The 23580-nt window shown below is 41.0% G+C and overlaps 1 protein-coding gene across 2 annotated transcripts in view; it reads right to left on the bottom strand.

Moving 5' to 3' along the window:
- The window catches only part of LOC124276796 (solute carrier family 28 member 3-like), a 40139-nt gene extending 17427 nt beyond the window's left edge, over window positions 1-22712 (bottom strand). Inside the window, exons 1-3 of one of the 2 annotated variants that reach the window (XM_046712447.1) lie at window positions 22667-22712; window positions 14258-14346; window positions 12638-12816 (exon numbers count right to left, since the gene is read on the bottom strand). In XM_046712447.1, the coding sequence (XP_046568403.1) occupies window positions 12638-12816; window positions 14258-14335 (257 nt within the window). In that variant the 5' untranslated portion in view covers window positions 14336-14346; window positions 22667-22712. The remainder of the gene's footprint in view (window positions 1-12637; window positions 12817-14257; window positions 14347-22666) is intronic. The other variant, XM_046712448.1, reaches the window with a different exon arrangement.
- Between the last annotated feature and the right edge of the window lie 868 nt (window positions 22713-23580).

The following is a 23580-nucleotide window of genomic DNA, read 5'->3' as shown; positions in this document are numbered from 1 at the left end:
ATGATTGTTAGCGCGTTAACCCAAGACTGAATTGACAAATATTAGCTAAATGACGAAAATGATATTCGTCCTGATATATAATCGATATAAACTGTCCTCTGTATCATGTCTTTTCGCAAACATCTTTTGAGGTTTTGATATGTATACATATAAAGTGGGGGTGGGGTAGGGGTGGGTTTCTAACGGGTATATCTAACACACTTGCATGCATGTAGAGTCGGAGAGGTGGGTGGGTGTTCTAACGGGTATAACTACGAGGGACGTTCAAATAGTAGCCAGCCTCACCTAGAATATGATACAAATGCAGCTGTTTTTATGTTTTATTTTTCTACATATTATCTGTCAGCCTTAAGCAAATTGGTTTTGCTATGTTGCAGCCTCACGATCCCCATTTAGTGAGACTTTGTATCTTGGCTTGGTACTCCCAAAAAACGTAAAATCTGCAATAAAATGCATCACAAACTTCAGGAAACAAATATGCTATGTTTGAGATTGGTAGAAGTCGGATAGAATCAACCTTAGATATTAAACTGCACAAAAAAGCAATTTCAAAACTACAATCGCTTGTTCAAATGACTCCCCATTCTGTTTACTAAAAGAACTCGAGAAAGAAATGATGGATTTTGTTCAAATTTGGTACCAAGGTTTATTGACTGGAGATTGGAGATTTACCGACACCGCTTGAATTAAGTGACCTTGAGGTCATTTTAAAGGTCACAGCGAAGGTGTAACAATTTTGCACATGCCAAGCTTGGTAGCCGCGAACTCAGGAAAGCATTAATAGATTTTGATCCAATTTTATATCAAGGTGTATTGGCGGGATTCCCCCTACACCAATTGATTGGGAAACTTGTGCTCATTTTAAGTTCACAGTGAAAAGTGTTTTGCACATGTCTAACTTTTTAGTGCGAAAATACAAGACAGCATAAATATGTTTTGCTTAAAGGTAGTACTAAGATGCGTTGTGAGTATCGTTTAACGCCAGTCGAATCCAGTGACCTTCGGATTATTTTCAAGGTCACAGCGAGTATTCTTGCGATATCTCCAAACCTAATGGATGGAATTTGTTCGCATTTTGTATCAAGGCATCACATGACAGTTTCGGTAACGTTTACATAATTTTCAGGGTCAGACAGAGGATAATTGCGACATTCAGATATCGACATGTGACGGGGGTAATAGCTATGTTTGTGACAAACGCTTTGTCATTACTAATTTTCAAATTTTTGTTAGCATATGGTTTCTATAATTTCATGTTAATTCTACCAGCTGTGAAATTATTCGTGACACGTCTTAAAAAAGCCAGAGATTATTTGTGCATGTTTCGAAAATTAAAGTTATTTGTTTTTCATTATGGAGTTATTCTCGATGACGCAAGGACATATTTTACGAGCAATAGCTTTCAATAATTTAATGTTATTTCTATTACATTTTGAAGTTCCTCATAGCATATCCCAAAATAACAGGATATTGTTTGTTTACGCTTTGAAATGTACGTTTCTTCTTCTTCATTTTCGAATTATTTTCAATGTTGACGCAAGGATATATTTGAAGTCAATTTTATGTTTTGATCATATGTGATTTATTATGATTTATGTTTCGATCATACATTCATATATTGCGTTGTCATAGTTTAACCTGGTTCGTATTGTTTTCTTCATCATATTACTACATATTATTGTATTTTTATGAGAGGGAATTTTAAGTTACATTTGCTAAGGATATCATAAATCTCTGGCGCCTGGTTATTCCTTGCCACATAGCAGTCAATCTGTCTACTCATTTGTTGTATTTGATTGATGCTTTAAAATAAAATGTAAAAATGATATTGAATTGTATCATTTGCTTCAAGGAATCGATCAGATGTGCTCGTTATCAAAGTAAAGTCAAAACTTCTTTCTGTAAGGTATACAGTGGAAGTTGACACCTTAATTGTTATGGGTAGACCAAAGAAATCATTTATTTAGTTTCACCGCTCAAATACAACAAAGAATTCAACGGGTGGCATTAACCTCAAAGAATGATAATAACAATGCTTATAGTATACGAGGGCAAACATATCGGGAATAATTTGTTTTCATGCGATATGCACCGGGTAAAATATCACTTTGTCATGGTCACATAACATCATGAACAATGTTATGACGCCACGTTGCTTCTAAGAAGCCGCCTTCTAAATACAACGATGACGGGGAGCCTGCCTTTGTTGGGAAGTAGATTATCGCGTAATTTCCGCAATTAAAGACTTCGGTAATAAATAGAAAATTATATTCGTGACCATAATCATTCTCTTCCCACAGAGGTTACTCCTGTCATATCTTCCTACATAACCTCTGTTCTAATACGACCCTTTCTTGGTGTCAGCGTTCAAGGCTCGTGATTGGAGACAAGCCGATTTAGTTGTGCAATCAGCGACGTTGTTTCAAAAGTGATCATTCGCAAGGCCTCGGTAATTTCCGTATGCTTCGGGAAAACTAGAACCTCTTCCCGAGCGCGATGCGCAAACGTTTCTTCTAGACAGAACTCAGTCATGTAATGGCGTATCAATGGCGTCTCCATCGCCCTCGTTGACAACGGACAAGCTAGCCATTAAACGTCTTGTGTGTAACATCAACACTATTCCCCGACAGATGGGGGATATTTGTGGCCCCGCATTTGCTTGTGTTAGTCAAATTGAATCTAAGTCGATGTAACACGTGTTCTGATTGGATAGAAAGAAGGGAGATAATTCGTGTTGCGATCTTTTGCCGCTAGGGGATTTTACGAGGACCGGGAAATATGGCCGTATTAGAACAGAGGTTATGTAGGAAGATATGACAGGAGTAACCTCTGTGGGAAGAGAATGGACCATAATATGCTAGGTTAACGACCTAAATATCGGCATATCCCTTCTCTGGTTCCGAAAATACCAAGATTTAGGCAGTTGTGTTGTAAACTGATATTTATCTTCTATAAAGTCGGCTATATTCAAACCATGAGAAATGTCGTCAAAAAATTATGTCTGATGACAGTTACCAACGTCCCAATAGTGTCCATATAGTTTAGAAATCTATAACAATAAAGCACAACCTCACTATTTTTTTTGATAAATGACAAAGGATTAATAAACCATATTAAAAGGTTTTCAGGCTTGAAGGACGAAGCTCATTAAAATCTAACATCGGCCAACATTATTGTGATATTTTGTAAATTTCCAGGTAAATCATTAATATATACAAGGAAGACAAATTAACCAAGGGCAGATCCTTGAGGAACCCCTGCAGTAACATTTAGTTTTTCATAATGTTCCATTAACAGAGACACACTGTCGTCTATTAGGGCCCGGTTGTTCAAAACTCGGTTATCTTTTAACCAGCCGTTAAGTACATTTAACCGACCGTTAACTAATAACAGAGGGTTATCTTGTTGTTCAAAACTCTGTTAACTTTTAACAGGCTGTTAACGTGACGTTAAGTTAACACACCTAAGGACCGCCGCTAACTTTTTAACAGTGTGGTTAACTCGCAAATGGCGTTCATGGCTAACACTGCTTTCATGAGGCCAGTTCAGCAAAGAAAGGATAGGGTGTATCGTGGACTGGACTTCGATATTGGAAATTATTCTGACGAAGAGTTACATACGAAACTGTATCTATGCACATCATAGAAACTAAAATACATGTTGTACAAGTACATGATGCCTACGTTTCATCTTTTAACACTTGTGGAAAGGTTTATATATGCTTTACTACACTAAATGTGTGAATTTCTTCTGTAAATATTATTCAACAAACACTTTCAAAGAATCGAACACATACACCCTATACCCACGTATGATATGATATTGAACAAGACTAAATGTAGATAATTAAATTAGTTTCATGAAAAAATATCCGAACGATTACATTATGATACTGAGTGTAATCGGCGGGATATGGTGATTGTGTATACTCTTATTCTACCGACCTTCACCCCAGAGAAATTGCCAAATACACTCCCATTTTAAGAAAGAGAAGAAGCCAGAAATGCCGATTATTACCGTTGTCGTTCTGCGTGATTTTGCGTCAGTCATGGCGTCACGCAGCACAGAAACTTGACAGTTTCGTGTAAACACATCACATTCCTGTATTGTATCTATTTTTAATTTCCTATTTCTTGCTACTATGCTCTTTCCATGCAAATGGGTGTCTGAAAATTTGAGAAAATGCTACACAGTGTAAAGTCTGAAATGTTCTTTGTTTACATTTCAAACAGGTGTTGTCTTTCGAGCACAGCAGTTGTTTCCACCCCCAATATCTTTCGTTTTACTTTATCTAGACACTTGGTACTGGTGCCAAAAAGACCAGGTGTAATTAGATACTAAAATGTATGAGAAATTCCCTTTGGGACTGGTACGAGTAGGAAACAATGGAATCGAGTACCCGCATGTACGTACCCGAATCGAGTACCCGGAAATGTAATTAAGAAATACATTCGGGTCAACTTTCTGAATATTCAATCACGATTTGACAGATTATTATAGAAAACCTGAACAGTTGGTAATAAGACATTAAAACTGACCTCAAGCTATTTAATTTACATCTGTTTAACTAATATAGAGAGTAACACAATTGCTTACATTCCTCGTTATAACAACGAACGTTTTGTTCCTGCTGCTACTGTAACTTAACTACTCACTGCTGATGCACAGATAAATTACAGTCATTAAAACTATGTTCCATTAATCGGACAATACCAATGATGTAAAAAGCCGTGAATTTCCGGGTTAAAATATGGATCTTCAGTAACCCATGCTTGTCGTAAGAGGCGACTAACGGGATCGGGTGGTCAGACTCGCTGACTTGGTTGACATATGTCATTGGTTCCCAATTGCGCACATCGATGCTCATGTTGTTGATCACCGGATTGTCTGGTCCAGGCTCGATTATTAACAGACCGCCGCCATATAGCTGGAATATTGCTGAGTGCGGCGTAAAACTAAACTCACTCACTCACTCACTCAATGATGTAAATGTGTGTTACGTCAAAAATGAAAAAGACAAGCTATTGTCTGCCCTTGTCATTACAGAGCTCTCTCTCCCTTCGGATACTCGATTCCTAGAAATAGGACTCGATTCCAGCTGTACCCGACCCGGATTCGAGTACCCGTCCCAGCCTTAGAATGCAGTGATTCATTTGTCGTCGCTGAATATGAAATACAAGTGATGTAATTGGCGTTTCAATACCGGCCTTCGCGAAACGTGATTTTGTAAACACTATCCAATAGGGCGCAAAGTGCACTTGGGCGTTCGTGTGAGTGTATTTATGAAAACATCTGAACACGATTCCAGGTTTATCGGCAACGTTTCAGAATTATTAGTGATTTTATTAAAAACTTAATTAATATGCTATTTTTGAAAGTCTATACTCCAAGTAATTATCCGATTTTGTTTTGATATGTCCGTCTGGCATCCCTTCCCATAGATGGATTTTAATTATATTCATTTCAGCAATAGGCCTAATTTCTTTTTCATTCTTCGAATGTTTTAATTGAAGCAAATCATCTTTTAAAATGCTGTATCAATTGATAAAAACTTAGTTAGCATAAACATTGCTCTCGCAACTGATGTGTAGGAAAATAAACATAACATTATGATGTATCTATTTCTGTTGTGAGTGATATGCAGGCCTACTTCGTAGTCACTTCGATTAAATGTTATATTTGAATATCGAAACCTTTTTGTCACAGCGAACACAACACTATCTCTTGTCATATTACACGATAATATTTGGAATTTTTAACTTATTTTATAACAATATCTGAATGCTAATGTTATACACTGATAGGTTCATATAAGGAATACTATGGCACAATAGTATTTATCTGCCGAATCGTAGCAGCGTTCTATAATACACTTATGAAATATAATACATGTTTTCCGTCCTTGAAGACATTGAAAAGAACTATCTATGCATTAAATGGAGGTTCACCTGATTAATGAGTATCGAGGAAATTATGTTTATCTACTACAGCGTTCTTTAATACACTTATGAAATATAATATATGTTTTCCGACCGTGAAGTCATTAACAAGAATTATGCATTTTCTGCAGTCACTTGTGAATTGAACTAAATGAAGGTTCATCTGATTAATGAGTATCGAGGAAATTATGTTCATCTATAAATTAGACGCAGCTTCATGTTTTTCAAGACATCTTTCCGGAATATGCGTCTGTGAAGGCGTTCAGATAATGACTATATTGCACAGTATTATTCATGAGATTCTTGTCAAAAGTAAGGTCCGATAATAGATCGATTTTATTCAGCAGTGTTGGCCCTGGGGCCTATAGTACGATTACAGTTTGGTTACTTGCACGTGGTGCTAGTAACATATTAAGTTTCTATTGGTATTGAATGCATATTTCAGATAAAAGCTATGGTTTTAATTACACAACATCTATATTGTTTGATGTTAAAAGATTTGGCAATGTGTGTTCATACATTACAATTTTTTACAGACTTGGCAAATAAATAATAAATGATATTGATAGCATCTTCACGACTTGGCCATACAGTCATGACAATTTAAGGAGTGAAAAGAGAGCGATAGGTCTTGTGGGAATTCAAAGATTCATTAAGACTGTAGCCGTCTAAGCGTAACTCTGTGTGTAATATTTATACATTTTCTATCCACGGACAACATGTTTCTAATATTAATATTATTTTCATGGATTTATCATATTTTATCTATAGCTGTGCTATAGTTTTTCATTAAAATGTCTTTTCTGTTGTTGGAATTGAAGTAAGTCCCACACAGAGCTGGGATCATATGTCTTTGAAATATAAATTATGCAAACGGCTGGAACCTTGTGTTCCAATACAAAACGTTCGTAACTCTACGACATTCGCATGCCTATGATAAACTATAGAGTTGGCCTCAGCCATTGACTGGATGACATTCTCTTCGTCAGCAGAGAAATTTCGACTTCTTTTTTTCCTTGGGGTGCAGGCGACATTTTGCGTTTCCATTATTGGTAAACCGGAAGTAAACAGAAAACCGAACTATGGGATATATGGAAGCTAACCAGTGACGTTAACCACACTGTTAAACTCTGACGGCGACGTTAGCTAACGGCATGACTAACCATGTTTTGAACAACGCATATTTAACGTTCGGTTACCTAACGGCCGGTTAAGGATTTAACCGGCCGTTAGGAGTTAACCGACGGTTAAGATAACTGAGTATTGAACAATGGGGCCCAGATAGATAGTTAGTTAACCAACCAAGTACGTTTCCACGAACACCATCATTTTCTAATTTGTGCAATAAACCTTTATGCCCTGCCCTGTAAAATATCACAAAACAGCATACAGTAAAAGTGGTGATTATCTAGGACTGAGCATATATTATGATAAATGTCTATGTTGAGATGTAGTAGAATGACTAGCAGTAAAACCTGACTGGAATTTACTTAAAATGTTATGTTCATGGAAATGGTCGTGCACATGCTTTACCATTATTCTTTCAAGGATTTTCCAAAGGATAGGTATTAAACTAATAGGTCTGTAATTAGTTGGGAGGGATGCATTTCCTTCTTTCAAAATAGGAGTAACATTACCCGTTTTCCACAATGTTGGAAATACAGTACTTTAGTCACTCAGTGATATATTATACAACAAACAAAGAGGTTCAGCTATAGATGTACAAATTCGTTTTAACACACTCATGTTAATGCCATCAGGTCCACTAGATTTGTTTGCTGGTAAGGTCTTATCAGATACCTCCTTTTTTGTTGTCGCATACTTTTGCGATATTGAAACAAATGTGGACAACTTAAAGCTGATATATGGCGTTATTACAGCAAAGGCTGAGCGGAAGGAGAAATAACATGGTTCCGGCACTGTGAGACTATTAAGGAAGGTCACATGCAGCGCAATAATATTCCAATTATGTACTGCCAAAAAATATTTTACAGTAGTGAGCTGAATAGACTTAAGAATTACAAGTTGGTACGTGTGGCATATTTGGCTGTGCTCTAAGAGAGACATCCTCGATAATCTCCAGGGTATACGTTACGATAACCCTCCACTATACCCTGGATGCATCCACGGCTTAGGGCGATGATTTTATTACCTCCCTTGGCTGGATCCGCATTCTCACAGTAGCCAATCAGCTAAGCCGCCGTTACAACCGAGCTTCCCACTGTCAACAAGGATAGCGGTCGCAGTCGCGAAGGTTTGTTCGCAGTGCCACTCAGATTTTTGGGGAAATAATATAGACAAATTAACAGATCTGAAACTTTAAAAAATATATGACAGAACTCCTTCTACTTCTTTCAGAGTACCTCTGCATCAATTGTGTTGCCAAGTTTTAATGGTTAGATAATTTAAGAAGCGAAAGTGAGTTGTGATTGGTACGCTCAACTTCCCAGCGAAGGCACCTGATTGGATAAAAAGCCAGCCAATTGAGGTAATAAAATCATCGCCCTAAGCCGTGGATGCATCCAGGGCATAGTGGAGAGTGATCGTAACGTATACCCTGGAGATTATCGAGGATGTAAGAGAGATAAAGTGCTATTCTATTGGGACAGCTAGGGACACTTGAGAGGACAAAGAGGCACCTCATCGCCCTTTGTTCACCACTGAACCTTTTAATCCCTCGAAACAAGCACCTCACAAGATCTGCCAACACCGCAGACAAGACGTATTTAGTGCAGCTAAATAAGGCGTGTTAGCTTGCGTAATACTGCTTTCTTTGTCAGGCTCTTTTGGTGATAAGAATAATGAGTTCACGTGGACGTGCAGCACATTGAATACTAGGATGATATACTCCAGTAGAAAAATCATATAACTATATAACTATATATACATATATATATATAACTATATATATATATCTGCGGATATATATATATGTCTGCGGATCTAAGTCGACCATATCATATTAATGTATATTAATATATCGCTCATCTCCTACGTATGTACGAGATATTAAGTACTACGTAGGGGATAATTTGTCCTACGTAGGAGAAAATATGCCTTACGTAGGAGATATCAAGTCCTACGTAGGAGATAGTGAGACCAAACATTTTTTTCACCGTGGCCCTACTACGCTTCCGTAGTACTAAACCCTAACTTGAGACTCTACATATTACTGTAAGAGACAGTTATCATGAAGATAGAACCGTTCATTGAGAACCGTTCTCTGTCAAGTTTGTACAGGAGGTGGTGCGTGTGTAAACGTATGAAGTAATATCCGTTACATTTTCAACACGAATGGCGTTATGAATTAGCTTCACAATATCATCTGCGATTGAATATCTTCGATATTCACTGCGCGATCAAAGGTAACAAGAGTTTTTAAAACTCCCAGCGTTGTTGAGTGAGTGACTCAACATGGAGTTATATAAACACCATACAGGGCATTGATTAGATTCATGTTCCCAAATGAAGACCCGCACGAACAAACACAGGCGTTCACTACACGCTCTCGCTTTATGAGATATACGACGACAGATGGTTGTTGTCACAACATGTACTCAGTGAGTGTTCAATAGCAAAAAACAGTCAGTAGTTTACAAACGAAATTAAAAAAGCAAGCTTTCTTTTTATCCACTATTATGTATCATTTAGCATGTGTTAAGTTGTAGAAACGCTACACTTCAAAGAGTAAATAAGCACAAGAACTTCCATTTGTTTTCCGTTGTCAGATCACATAATGCCAATGTCATCGCTGGGCGTGGGACGGGAAGTGACTGAAAAGCAAATCAGCTCGGAATACTTTCTGTGTTTCAAAGACAGCTATTTAACATTAATGGCTGGTGTAAATCACATAATGCCAATGTCATCGCTGGGCGTGGGACGGGAAGTGACTGAAAAGCAAATCAGCTCGGAATAGAAGCTGTGTTTCAAAGACAGGTATTTAACATGAAAGACTAGTGTAAATTTTGCAGTAATGACTTTTTAATAACGATCGAAATGGGTTGACCATATATCTCTCCATATTTGCCTATGAGTATGAAGTCAAGTACATGTAATGCCTTGCAAATGGTATTATTGATAAATATAACTTGACAAACGTTCAGCCATTATTTGGGCTGTGGGGTAGCCAAGTGGCTAAAGCGTTCACTCGTCACGCCGACTGGTTTAAAAACGTCGATTATTTCCCGAATGAATAATCAATTAGAATGATATTGTAAAATACGCTGGATCATTCTTCCTAAAGAACGGGGTGGTGGGGTAGCCTAGAGGTTAAAACGTTCGCTCATCACGCTGAAGACCCGGGTTCGATTCTCAACATGGTTACTATGTGTGAAGCCCATTTTAGGTGTCCCCCGCCGTGATATTGCCGGAATATTGCTAAAAGCGGGTAAAACTAAACTCACCCACTCACTTCATTATAACCGACACTGTCCATGTATTTCATGCAGCCCCGACTATTTTGCCGTCGCCCATGTCCGTGTATGAACCATACAGAGACACATACAAATTGCATGTGACAATAATGTCAGTAAAAGCTGATATCATCTAAATGCGTTTTCATGCAAGATTAATGAGTTACAATGCCTTTAAGGAGATATGCAAATAAACGATAAGAAGGAATCTCGTAACATGCTGTTACTCTGTAATCAACGAGTGAGCGAGTGAGTGTGGTTTGCGCCGTTTTTTGTAATATTCCAGCAATATCTCGGGGGTGGCCTCACACATTATGCAAATATGGGAAATTGAACCCGGATCCACGAGCGAACGCTTTAACCACTAGCCAAGCAAACCGACCCTCCATGATCAACGAGGACACGTGACCAGAACATAATTTGTTAAACATCAAGCACATTCCTATGGTTGTTTTCATATATGGACACAGCAGATAATTTCATATATAGATTGTCAACAACTGAAGGTAAATCACCATAGTAGGGACCACGGAGACTTACAGTACATTTGCTTCCTGCATGGACCCTAGTTTGATTTACACCATCCCTTCAGCCGTTAACAATTTAGACAAATCTAGCCATACATTAAAAACACAACTATTAGGCGATTAAAAAGAGTGGATAGATTAAACTGACTTTGAATGTTTTGGGACTTTTGTATTCGCGACATTCTGACTGATGAGCATCGTCGACTCAATAGTAATAAAGACACAGAGCATGGCCACAACCGCGAGGTGGACGTTTGGTTTAGTGACGAGTCATGTTTAGTGACGAGTCATGTTTAGTGACGAGTCATGTTTTGCTCCTGCTTACGGAAGGAAGACGTCGTGGGGAACCTTATTCTTGAAAGTGCTTACAGGAAGTTGACAAGTTTAATTGTGGAAGTGTAAAGATGTGGACTGCCCTCTCCCATACCGGTATAACGCAACTGGTAATCTCGTTGATTCCATTTGGCTCTGGGCCATACACGATATTAGGAACAGATGACCTTCACGTTGTCTTTCGACTGTTTCATGTATGTCATAATGATTCTCGCTCAGCGACAATGAAATGTCTCAATTTGGAACAATTTAATATGATCTGTCGATTATTTATATAATAATAAACATAAACATTTGAAAACCACTTTTGCGGGTTTTTTTTAGGTGTGTGTGCACAATATACAGCATTAAAGCACCTGTAAGATACCACTGACACATATGTATTGCATCCCCCACACACCTGTCAGACCTCACAGGCACACCTGTAATACATCACTGACACACCTGTAATATATCCCTGACACACATGCAATACATTACTGACACACATGGAACACACATGTGGCACACCTGTAATACATCCCTGACAGACCTGCAAGACATCACTGACACATGAAACACACATGTGGCACACCTGTAATACATCCCTGACACACCTGCAATACATCACTGACACACATGAAACACACATGTGATACACCTGTAATACATCCCTGACACACCTGCAATACATCACTGACACACATGCAATACATCACTGACACACCTGTAATAATCCTGATGCACCTATTATACGCCTGTAATACATCCCTGATACACCTATTATACACCTGTAATACATCACCGATGCACCTGTGACACACCTGTAATACATCCCTGATACACCTATTATACACCTGTCACACACCTGTAATACATCCCTGATACACATGTGACACACCTGTAATACATCCCTGATACACATGTGACACACCTGTAATACATCCCTGATACACATGTGACACACCTGTAATACATCCCTGACACACCTGTGACACACCTGTGACATACCTGTAATACATCCCTGATACCCTTGTGACACACCTGTAATATATCCCTGACACACCTATTATACACCTGTGACATACCTGTAATACACCCCTGATACCCTTGTGACACACCTGTAATACATCCCTGATACATCTGTGACACACCTGTAATACATCCCTGATGCACATGTGACACACCTGTAATGCATCCCTGATACAACTATTATACCCCTGTGACATACCTGCAATACATCCCTGATACATCTGTGACACACCTGTAATACATCCCTGATGCACATGTGACACACCTGTAATGCATCCCATACCTATTATACCCCTGTGACATACCTGCAATACATCCCTGATACATCTGTGACACACCTGTAATACATCCCTGATGCACATGTGACACACCTGTAATACATCCCTGACACACCTATTATACACCTGTGACATACCTGTAATACATCGCATATCCGAAGTAGCCGATGTATCCCACCATGAGGAGGATCTTGATCACCATCCACACCGCCTTCTCATGTTTGGTGTAGGCTGACGTCACAGCTGTCTGTAGAGTCCCCACCCCCCGGGAACACCGGTTACCCCGGTCTTCAGGTTCCTCGGGGGGAGATGGTACCTATGGTCATATACAGAGATATTATTACCTCAATCGAACATGAGACAGATATTTTGTACAGCTGCAGCAGGGAGATAATGTTTGCGCTGTAATTCTGAATGTCCCCGTATCGTCGACTGGATGTTGTTTGTCGACCATCTCAGGTCCTTGACTTCCTTCCCCAAAGAAATCTTAGCTCTTCGACTATCAAAAGCCTTTGTTAAAGTACGTGACTTACGACTAAGGCAGATTTGTGCTGCCGGGCCGTCAACCAACCAACCCCCACCACCACCACCACCACCCAAAAAAAAAAAAAGAAAAGAAAAGAAAAAGATATTTACGAAAGGACTATCGGTTCATTCATGCGATCGTAAGATGTTTCCACTACACGTGATCCGGAATCTAGTCCTGATGATGAGGCTCAAGCCTACAGACAGGACCGTTGTGTTCAACACAGAGGTACACGTCTACAGACATCTAGACTTCATTTCGTGACACACCGTGACCACCCCTGGTCACCCGGGCAGGGTCACATACAATCTACCGACCCGTCACCAGGACAGGGTCACATACAATCTACCGACCCGTCACCAGGACAGGGTCACATACAATCTATGTACCCGTCACCCGGGCAGGGTCACATACAATCTATGACCCGTCACCTGGGCGGGTCACCCGGGGCAGGGTCACATACAATCTACCCGTCACCACATACAATCTACTGTCACCCGGGCAGGGTCACATACATGTACCCGTCACCCGGGCAGGGTCACATACAATCTATGTACCCGTCATCAATCTACCGACCCGTCACCAGGGCAGGGTCACATACAATCTACCGACCCGTCACCCGGGCAGGGTCACATACAATCTACCCGTCACCCGGGCAGGGTCACATACCCGACCCGTCACCCGGGCAGGGTCACACATACAATCTACCGACCCGTCACCAGGACAGGGTCACATACAATCTATGTACCCGTCACCCGGGCAGGGTCACATACAATCTACCGACCCGTCACCCGGGCAGGGTCACATACAATCTACCGACCCGTCACCCGGGCAGGGTCACATACAATCTACCGACCCGTCACCCGGGCAGGGTCACATACAATCTACCGACCCGTCACCCGGGCAGGGTCACATACAATCTACCGACCCGTCACCCGGGCAGGGTCACATACAATCTACCGACCCGTCACCCGGGCAGGGTCACATACAATCTACCAACCCGTCACCAGGGCAGGGTCACACAATCTACAATCTACCCGGGCAGGGTCGTCAATCTACCGACCCGTCAGCAGGACAGGGTCGCATACAATCTACTGACCAACCAACCCTGACCCCAAATCTTGAATCTCAGAAAGAACAGTCCCGACATCAACATATTCAGAAAATCGATTTTTTTAAAAGTAGTAACAGAGAACCCCGTTGTTCCAAGTCCAGACTGTTGTGTACCTACATCTCCATTTTGGGCTCTGTCTGAACTGTCATTCTCGAACGCCGGGTTATCCGGGGCCGCCAATTCTGATGTCGGCATGCTGAGGAAAACTGAAACGATATGTGGCAGTGTTATTTGTTGTGAAACAATGTTCCTTGTGTAATACTTTGTATATCGGACATTCAGTGAGGGACAGAGGTGTGCTATAATTAGACTTGTACTAGAATTTAACAGAAAGATCTGGAGAGTGCCACGAGGAGCTGATTCCACAACCATCGACCTGAGAGAGTAAAGCCCAGGGCCTAGATTTTCGAAACTCCATTAGCGCTTTGATAACGTAAGTTAATGTTGATGTAAAGCACTTGCGACTATCTTAGCGCTAAGAGAGCTTCAAAAAATCTGGGCCCAGCATCTTATGCTTATATTTAAGGGGAGCTAACTCTTGCATCTCATCTCATATTACACCTCAAGACCAGCATAGAGTGTGATGGTCATTATAACCAACAGGTTATGAGTCCTGATTCTTTATTATATCTTCTTTTTTGTTCTTAGTACATTGGTACAAGTGTACAGATGTATGCACTCAGTTGATACAGGTTGCGTACATATTGGATACAGGTAGGATACAGGTTCGGTACAGGTAAACAATATTCAGGACGTTCTTCTCTCTTTGGCTGCCAACTTTCATCTGGGACCATGTTGTTGTTGTGTTTGGTGCTTTTGAGGTCGCCTTCGCCGGTTGGCATGTCGGCAGACCTATGCGGTCGCGTTCCCATAAATAAGACTATTAATTACCTCCCTTTTTGGTATATACAGAAGTCGGACTCACATCCGAAACTCGGAGCCGTATTTACAAACAAAACAGCAAAACAAACGGAATAAGATTTAAGATAACATTGTTTGGTCTTTGACCACTACAGTCATTCTATCCTGGGTACTCTGCCCAGATGCAAGTTGGATTACTGCTGTTGAGGTACATATTACCATCAGTGTCTTCATTGCTTTAATCACTGCTCTTGTATTATATCACCTTGGAATTCGTACTGCTTCCTTTGTGATGCCATAATGATACCGCTGTAACTTCTATTGATTGATGACCTCAGTCCAACTTACAATACAATTGTTAATTGCATCACATTCTTGAAGTTCTCTATCGGACTGATTCCAGGTCAAGTTTCTAGTTTCACGTCTCACAATATGTTTGGACACTGAAATATCAGATTATTTGTTTGCTTGTTTCAATATTCCAGGTATGTGATAATCGAGTCTGCACAAGACAACCGAGTGGTTAATATCATGAGCATCGATCTGTGCAAATGGCGTACGATGACATGCATAAACCCGATTCCGTCAGTCACCTCTTACGGCAAGCATGGCCTGGCGATGGCCAATTCTAATCCGATTCTTTTCAAATGTAAACATGTTGAAATATAGGTTAACAGATCGATAACCATGATGAGAATATCAAAAGCAATTCATTCACCAAAATGTGTACACACACACACACACACATACACATGAGTGATATATGCAGGGATATATGTATTATATGCATGTCAATACGTAATAAATGCATAACACTGTAATACATGCAAAGATATGTATGTAAATGAGCGACATATGTATAAAAGTGCGAGATATGTGCACGTACACATTTAGTAATAATGCATATACATTGTCCTGTGTCTATGTACATAAGTACATCTTTCCACAACGTTGTACGCCCATGGGCGAGATTTTTCAATATCGCCCTAAGTTAGTCGAATTAACATACACTCATTCATTTACAACCTCCAAAACATGAATTCTGATCGAAATTAAACATTCTCGCCCATGGGCAGGCCCATGGGCGAGCGAGTTTAAATTTAAAGTTTTCGAAAAAAAATTGTTTAATTTTTTCATCCTTGGCATATATTCATAACAACTGCATGTTTAATTTGGTCAACTCCCTTGTCTGAAAGTGCCCACAGTGCGGAGAGTTTCTGGACTTTTGTGAGTCCAGAATTAAATTGTGACGTGTTATGAGTATAAGTGCGAGATATGTGCACGTACACATTTAGTAATAATGCATATACATTGTCCTGTGTCTATGTACATAAGTACATATTTCCACAACGTTGTACGCCTTGTGTACAGTACCTTCACCCTGTGCACTCAAGAGAACACACCCATCCGATAATAGATGACTTGACGGTGGAAACACGAATACGTACACACACCCGAAAAACGAGTGTCAAAATTGGTGGTGGTCACCTGGGCAAGTGACTTAGTTCAAATATGCCCCTTTTCCGACAGCAAGGAATGGGTACCCGATAGGTGAGGTGGATGTTGAAACTTTCTATTGCAACCCTGGGCAGATGGGTTGTATACTCTCCAGGGAGTTGAGAATGGTAATTTGGAAAGCAGTCGGATCTACTGGTCGGGGAATGAAAGAGACGCCGTTATCTGGATACATGGTTGGTTGGTTGTTTAACGCCGCACTCAGCAATATTCCAGCTATATGGCGGCGGTCTGTAAATAATCAAGTCTGGACCAGACAATCCAGTGATCAACACTATGCCTATCAATCTACACAATTGGCATACGATGACGTGTCAACCAAGGCAGCGATCAGGACCACCCGATCCCGTTAATCGCCCCTTACGACAAGCATGGGTTACTGAGACCAACTCTAACCCGGATCTTCACGGGTTATTGATACATAGCGGTATATAGACGTATAACGATAACAATAATAATAAATATATGGATATACTCAGCACTGTATGCATTAGTCTGTCGTACAGACCCTGAAGCAAATATATCCAAGAAAGCCCAGGCAAGTCTACAAAATGTGGCAAGTCTCTGAAAATGAAGAAAATCTCAGGGCTCCTTTTCATTATATCATATTTTCTTTTACTATGAACTTTTTTCAGTAAAATATGTTCATTTCAGAGACTAGTTGTTAGTCTATGTATGCATGTACATAAGTAAACATGCACCAGTATATTCACCATTAGCATCTAAAATCTTCCGTTCTTTAGATAGAGCATGACACTGCACATATATACTCATGCCAATAATGGTTGTCACCCCTCCACACCCCAACCCCACACACACCGCACCCCACCCCCACCCCTCCTCTCCAATTAATAAAATTGAAGGGGTGACAACCATTATTGGCATGAGTATATTTAGATATCAGACCTGTCTGTTTCTGCCACTAAAATCAATCGGAAACAAATCTTGACAATCTGGGTCAGGTGTTGAACACGTTTACTAGCAAACATTCCTCTGGCAACTAACAAGTGACAGGAGCTTCTGTCCACGTTTAAGTCAAATATTAATCATATCGTGATCTATAGCGTGCCGTCACCACCAGGAGAACGGGAACACGTTAAGTCCAGCGTCTGCTACGATCTACTATCACACAACCCTTTAAATCAAGTCTGTTATTAGAAACTATTGATCTAAACGATGCATACCGAAGCGCCTATCTCGTTACTATGAAGTTAGGGATATATCGGGTATATCGTTTAAATCTGTCGTACCGGGGTGGTTGAGGTGTACCACCAATAAATGTTGAGTTATAGATAGAGGGTTATGCAAAACGTCATCAGACAACAAAGGAAGTTACACTGTGGCAGGCATGCCATACTTTAGGTGGTTATGCTAGGTTCACGCTGTCGTGCGGTCCGTTACGAACACCACGATTGGCGATTCGTAGCTGATCGTGGAACTTCTCTGAAATTTCAGATTTGGATACGAGGTGATGCGAGTCGATACGTTCTGAGACGATTTGTTGCGCTTGGATGCGATATCGTCACGAATGGTTAATTTAAGGTGACGATCTGTCACGATTTGGTGTCCCGTTGAAATACGATCACATACGTTCTGATAGGCTCGTCCCGATCGAGTCCACGATTGGGTCGCGATCTGACACGATCATCACGATCGGGGTCACCGATTTGGGACGATCTGGTACGTGCAGGTATGTACCGATACGTTCATCGCGAACCGATGCACCCTGTTGCGATAGGATGCGATTGTGGTCGCGATGTCTTTAATGATCACGATCGAGGATGATCACGATTTGAGCGACGATTGGACCCCGACTGTCCATGGACCATTGATGATGGCAGGAGTTGAGGAAGATGACAACGTGACATTTGCAGTATTACCGTATGCTTACATTATCGCCAGAGAGGAAGAAGACGAGCACCAGCCAGACCAGCTACAACTCCAGCCACAAAGGGCCAGGAGAGTTGCAGTCTGGCTCTTCTGGGTGCGACCATTGCTCACAGAGGAGAGGACACAACAGTTTGGTCAGTTGTCCAGCCTCCTACACACCCATTTGAAGTTGAAGGACCCAGTAGCGTTCCAAAACTATATACACGGTTAACACCACAGCTCTTTGATGGCAAACACATTACCATCAAGAAATGAACCCAAACTGGCAGCCTGTATTTTAATTACAAGGGCTTCTTTTCGATACCCCTTCTAGCTCTGGTGGATGCAGATAACAAGTTTGTGTGGATCGAGCTTGGTGGAAAAGGACACATGTCAGACTCGGAGCTGTTCAACGGCCTGGAAGAGGAAGACCTAGGACTCCACCCCACCCTGCCCTCTGACTGCAAACCCTGATGACCACCAGATGCCCTTCTTCATCATGAGGGATGACTCCTTCGCAGTCAGGAACTACCTCATGAAGCCATACAGCAGAAGGATGTCGAGAAGGAGAGGATTTTCAACTGCAGACTCTCCAGGGAAGGAGAGTGGTGGAAAATGGCTTTTGGATCCTGGCCAATAGATCCAGGTGTCTCCTCAGGACTCAAGAGGGAGGGAGTGAGTGAGTTTAGTTTTACGCCGCACTCAATATTCCAGCTATATTGCGGCGGTCTGTAAATAATCGAGTCTGGACCAGACAATCCAGTGATCAACAGCATGAGCATCGATCTGCGCTATTGGGAACCGATGATATGTGTCAACCAAGTCAGCGAAACTGACCACCCGATCCCGTTAGTCGCCTCTTACGACAAGATAGTCGCTTTTTATGGCAGTCTCAGGACTCAAGAGCAGAAGCCCAACACTGTGAAGGATAAAATGGAGGCGGCAGTAACTCGTAATAGATCGTGTGCGTCCGTGACAAGGCGTCATTACCCGCATTAACTCGTATCAACTTGTATCTACTCGCATTTAGTCGTATCAACTCCTGTCTGCTAGTGAGTAATTCGTGTCAAGTCGTGAGCAATGGGACCCAACAGAGCGTCACAGATGTGAGAGATCGCAACACAGTATGGTGTTTGTCTTGTCCACGATTGATTCCGATCACCACGATTTGGAAACACGATTAGATGCGATATGTTGCGCTTTGTAACAATGGCAATACAATCTGATGCGATGATCACGATTGTCAATTAATCGTGTTGATCGTAGAAAGTTTTTGAACCGTCCAAATGTTTTCTACGATCAACACGATTGCCACGACTGACCTCAAGATCTGATCAGATCTGACAGGATCACCACGATTAGTCCACGATTAAGACTACGATTAGTCCACGATTAGTCCACGATTAAGACCACGGTTAGTCCACGATTAAGACCACGATTAGTCCACGATCAAGACCACGATAAGACCACGATAAGACCACGATTAGTCCACGATTAAGACCACGATTAGTCCACGATTAAGACCACGATTAGTCCACGATTAAGACCACGATTAGTCCACGATTAAGACCACGATTAGTCCACGATCAAGACCACGATAAGACCACGATTAGTCCACGATTAAGACCAGGATTAGTCCACGATTAGTCCACGATTAAGACCACGATTAGTCCACGATTAAGACCACGATTAAGACCACGATTAAGACCACGATTAGTCCACGATTAAGACCACGATTAGTCCACGGTTAAGACCACGATTAAGACCACGATTAAGACCACGATTAGTCCACGATTAAGACCACAATTTGTCCACGATTAAGACCACGATTAAGACCACGATTAGTCCACGATTAAGACCACGATTAGTCCACGATTAAGACCACGATTAGTCCACGATTAGTCCACTATTAAGACCAGGATTAGTCCACGATTAAGACCACGACTAAGACCACGATTAGTCCACGATTAAGACCACGACTGGTCCACGATTAAGACCACGATTAGTCCACGATTAGTCCACGATTAAGACCACGATTAGTCCAAGATTAAGACCACGATTTCAATCGTGGCGCGAATCGTGATGGTGTGAACATAGCATTAGATGTGACATGGCACATTGAAGCGTAGGTGCTCTGCTTGGGTGTGTCGGGGTGAAGGGAGGGGGTCGGGGTGAAGGGTTGGGTAAGGGGGTGGGTATGACGGGTATTAAAGGTGCAATTCGCACAGACAGGTGTTTGTGCCTCTATCTTGAAGGTATATCTGATATGGTATGATACAGCTAATGCATGTTTGATAACCCATGCCTGAGGTCAATATCGGATGATCTATCGGGGTATTAAAGGGGCATGTCTGTAGAACAGGTTTTTGAACACTCAAACTATAAATGACCATGCACATATGGTACCCATGCATAAGGTCAATATCTGATATATTGGGGGTATTAAAGCATGATAGCCTATGCATATATGATATTCTATGCATAAAATATCTGATGATCTATCATGAAGAGTGAATGAAAGAGTTGGGGTTAACGTCACGATATTTCAGTTCATCGCGACGTTACGTCAATCGGTTGGAGAAATCAACACAGTCGCGGCGGAACAGATCATGGATCGCCATAGCACCATACTGATACGACTAAAGATACGTTACTGGTTATGAAGCCGTATACGGGACAAGCCATCTCGCCACCCAATTTCAAAATTAAAGTCTTTCAGACACTGAAGCTTGATATAAGTTGTTGTGAGATGACGAGATTGGTAACCTTGTATACTGCCCAGCGTGTAGAAATGAATAGGAATGCACATTTTCCCGTTACTCGTTGTAAAATAATGCTCTATGGCATTTGGAAAGTGAAATCACCTAAAGATTATCATATTGTTTTATGCATATCTCACAATGTGTAGTTGGAAGAATAGGTTGTTAACTCAAAATTAAAATCCAGTGTACACTGCTAAATTGGCATTTGACATAAGCACGTGAGACAGGTGGTCTCACCTTTGGCAAGGGAGTTTGTTCAAAATTGCCTCTGTTCACCCAGCAGATAATGTGTACCGGGTACACGCTGGGATAAGGTATATAACCGCTAACCTTCTAGCGCCTCAAAGGCAGCTTGGCTTACCCTGGGGTAATAAAAATCAGATTGTTTAGGCGCTTCGAGAATGCACTGTGCATGGAGAAATGCTCACGGTAAATGGACTATTATTATTATAATAATGTAAAGTAGGCGCATACTGTAGGGACTGGATATTCCCAGAGGCCCAGATAAGCTGCGTATCCGGGTAAAATACGCATAGAAAATTTCCAATTACGCATTGAAAAATAATTGTTGCGTACCAATTACACATTTAAAATGTTAGATACGCAAAAAGTTTTAAACAAATGCATACGGAATATATTTATAAAAAATCGCTCGCGTAATGAAAAAGACATCGATTGCTATCAAGTTGTACTGTTAGTATAGGACTAGTGTTGTACTGTCAGTATAGGATGAGTGATTTTTTATGAAACCATTTCCAATATATTTAAGTTGATTTTGATTAGGTATGACATAAGGCAGAACACACCTGCTTAGTAAACGTACTCACTGACATAGTGCTTAGGTGAGTAAAATGACTGAAATACGCACATATTTGAAAGCAGTGGGTAACGGAAAATGAAATACCCACTCAACATTCATAATACCCACTCCGAAAAAATACAGTGGGTACAGCACTCACATGAGCTAAATCTTATCTGGAGCTCTGTATTCCGGTCTACAGGTAGGGAAGGGCACGGTGACATCAATGTGTTTCAGTGATCCTTTACTATAATTTTCACAGCTATGTTTCATTTCTGTCGATAGTCAAAACTGTGTATTCCTTTTCACTTACGTTCTATATATAAAATCCACTTATATACACTTAGACTATCATCGTTCTGTCACCTTCCCATGGGTATATACGCTGAATCATAATGAGGCATGGGCACAGTTCGATTCCATACACATTCCTCAAGTTTCCGCATTAAAGAGATCAGTTTAACGGTTTGTCCTTCGAATTCCTTTCAGAAAACCACCTCCACCTATTTAGTTCCAACTAATTCAATATATACTTTAAGTATCGATTGGCCTCTTTTGGGATAAGGATTATGTGCGTGTCATGTGTTCATTTGTACAGAAGCTTATTTCTTTGGTCACATTTCTGTAAATGTGTTACGAAGGAGTTGACCTGAAATGCTAACATCTAGATTAATGTGCCTTCGCTATATTTATCAATTACCAAACACAAACATGACTTACCTGTAAGTCAAACAGCCCAGTAGAAGCCCTACGTCCCTGGCTGAACACCCACACAATATATGGCACACCATACAGGTCATTTTCTTACTTCGCAAACACAAAACATATTGTAGTCGTTGTATAGATATATCTTGGGTTGGAGACATGTCGTGGGACTTACGTTTTAACTTCGAATGTCAGGCTCAATAGGCATGTGATACACATGAAGTGATGTCTGATGTACACAAGTCGTGCTTTCTTCTATCTGATGAAAATATACTGAGTCAAAAAAAGAAACTTCACAAAATGTAATTTGAAAAATAATGAATACTTTTTCTCTGATGATACATCTATGTATCCGAAATGGGATCCCATCTTTCGACTCTAGAAAAACGTTAGCAAAACCCACTCAAACCCATCCATTCGTCGTGCAAATGACGTTAGTACCAAATCAGGTTTTGCACGTGCAGTCGATCACGTGATCTTCGCATCGAAGTTTTCTTCATATGCACGTGTTTGCATTGGCCTCAAGAATTGAAAAAAACACTTTTAAACCACAGTTCTAACGGTACTTGAAATGCCACGATTGTCAAATGTGCAACGTGAACGTGCCGTTGGCATGTTGCAAGCGGGAAGATCAGTTATTGACATCGCAAGAGCAATGGGATGCAGCCGTCGTACTGTGTATGACTTGCGAGGTCGTCTACAACAAACTGGCACCACTTCTGATCGCCCAAGGTCGGGTCGTCAACGTGTGACGTCACGAGCAGAAGACCGTCAAATCGTCCTACGTCACCTACGTGACAGATTTCTGCCGGCTACACGAACCAGGGCTGAGATGTTTAGAGGTCGACTGTCCTCACAGACCATTCGAAATCGGTTGCGGGCTGCCAATCTCCATTCTCGACGTCCATATCGTGGGCCAATATTGACGC

The sequence above is a fragment of the Haliotis rubra genome, unplaced genomic scaffold (assembly GCF_003918875.1).
Source record: "Haliotis rubra isolate DU_JTF1 unplaced genomic scaffold, ASM391887v1 Scf213, whole genome shotgun sequence".
NCBI lineage: Eukaryota > Metazoa > Mollusca > Gastropoda > Lepetellida > Haliotidae > Haliotis > Haliotis rubra.
Note: the sequence above shows the minus strand (reverse complement) of the source record. Positions and strands in the feature narration are given on the sequence as shown.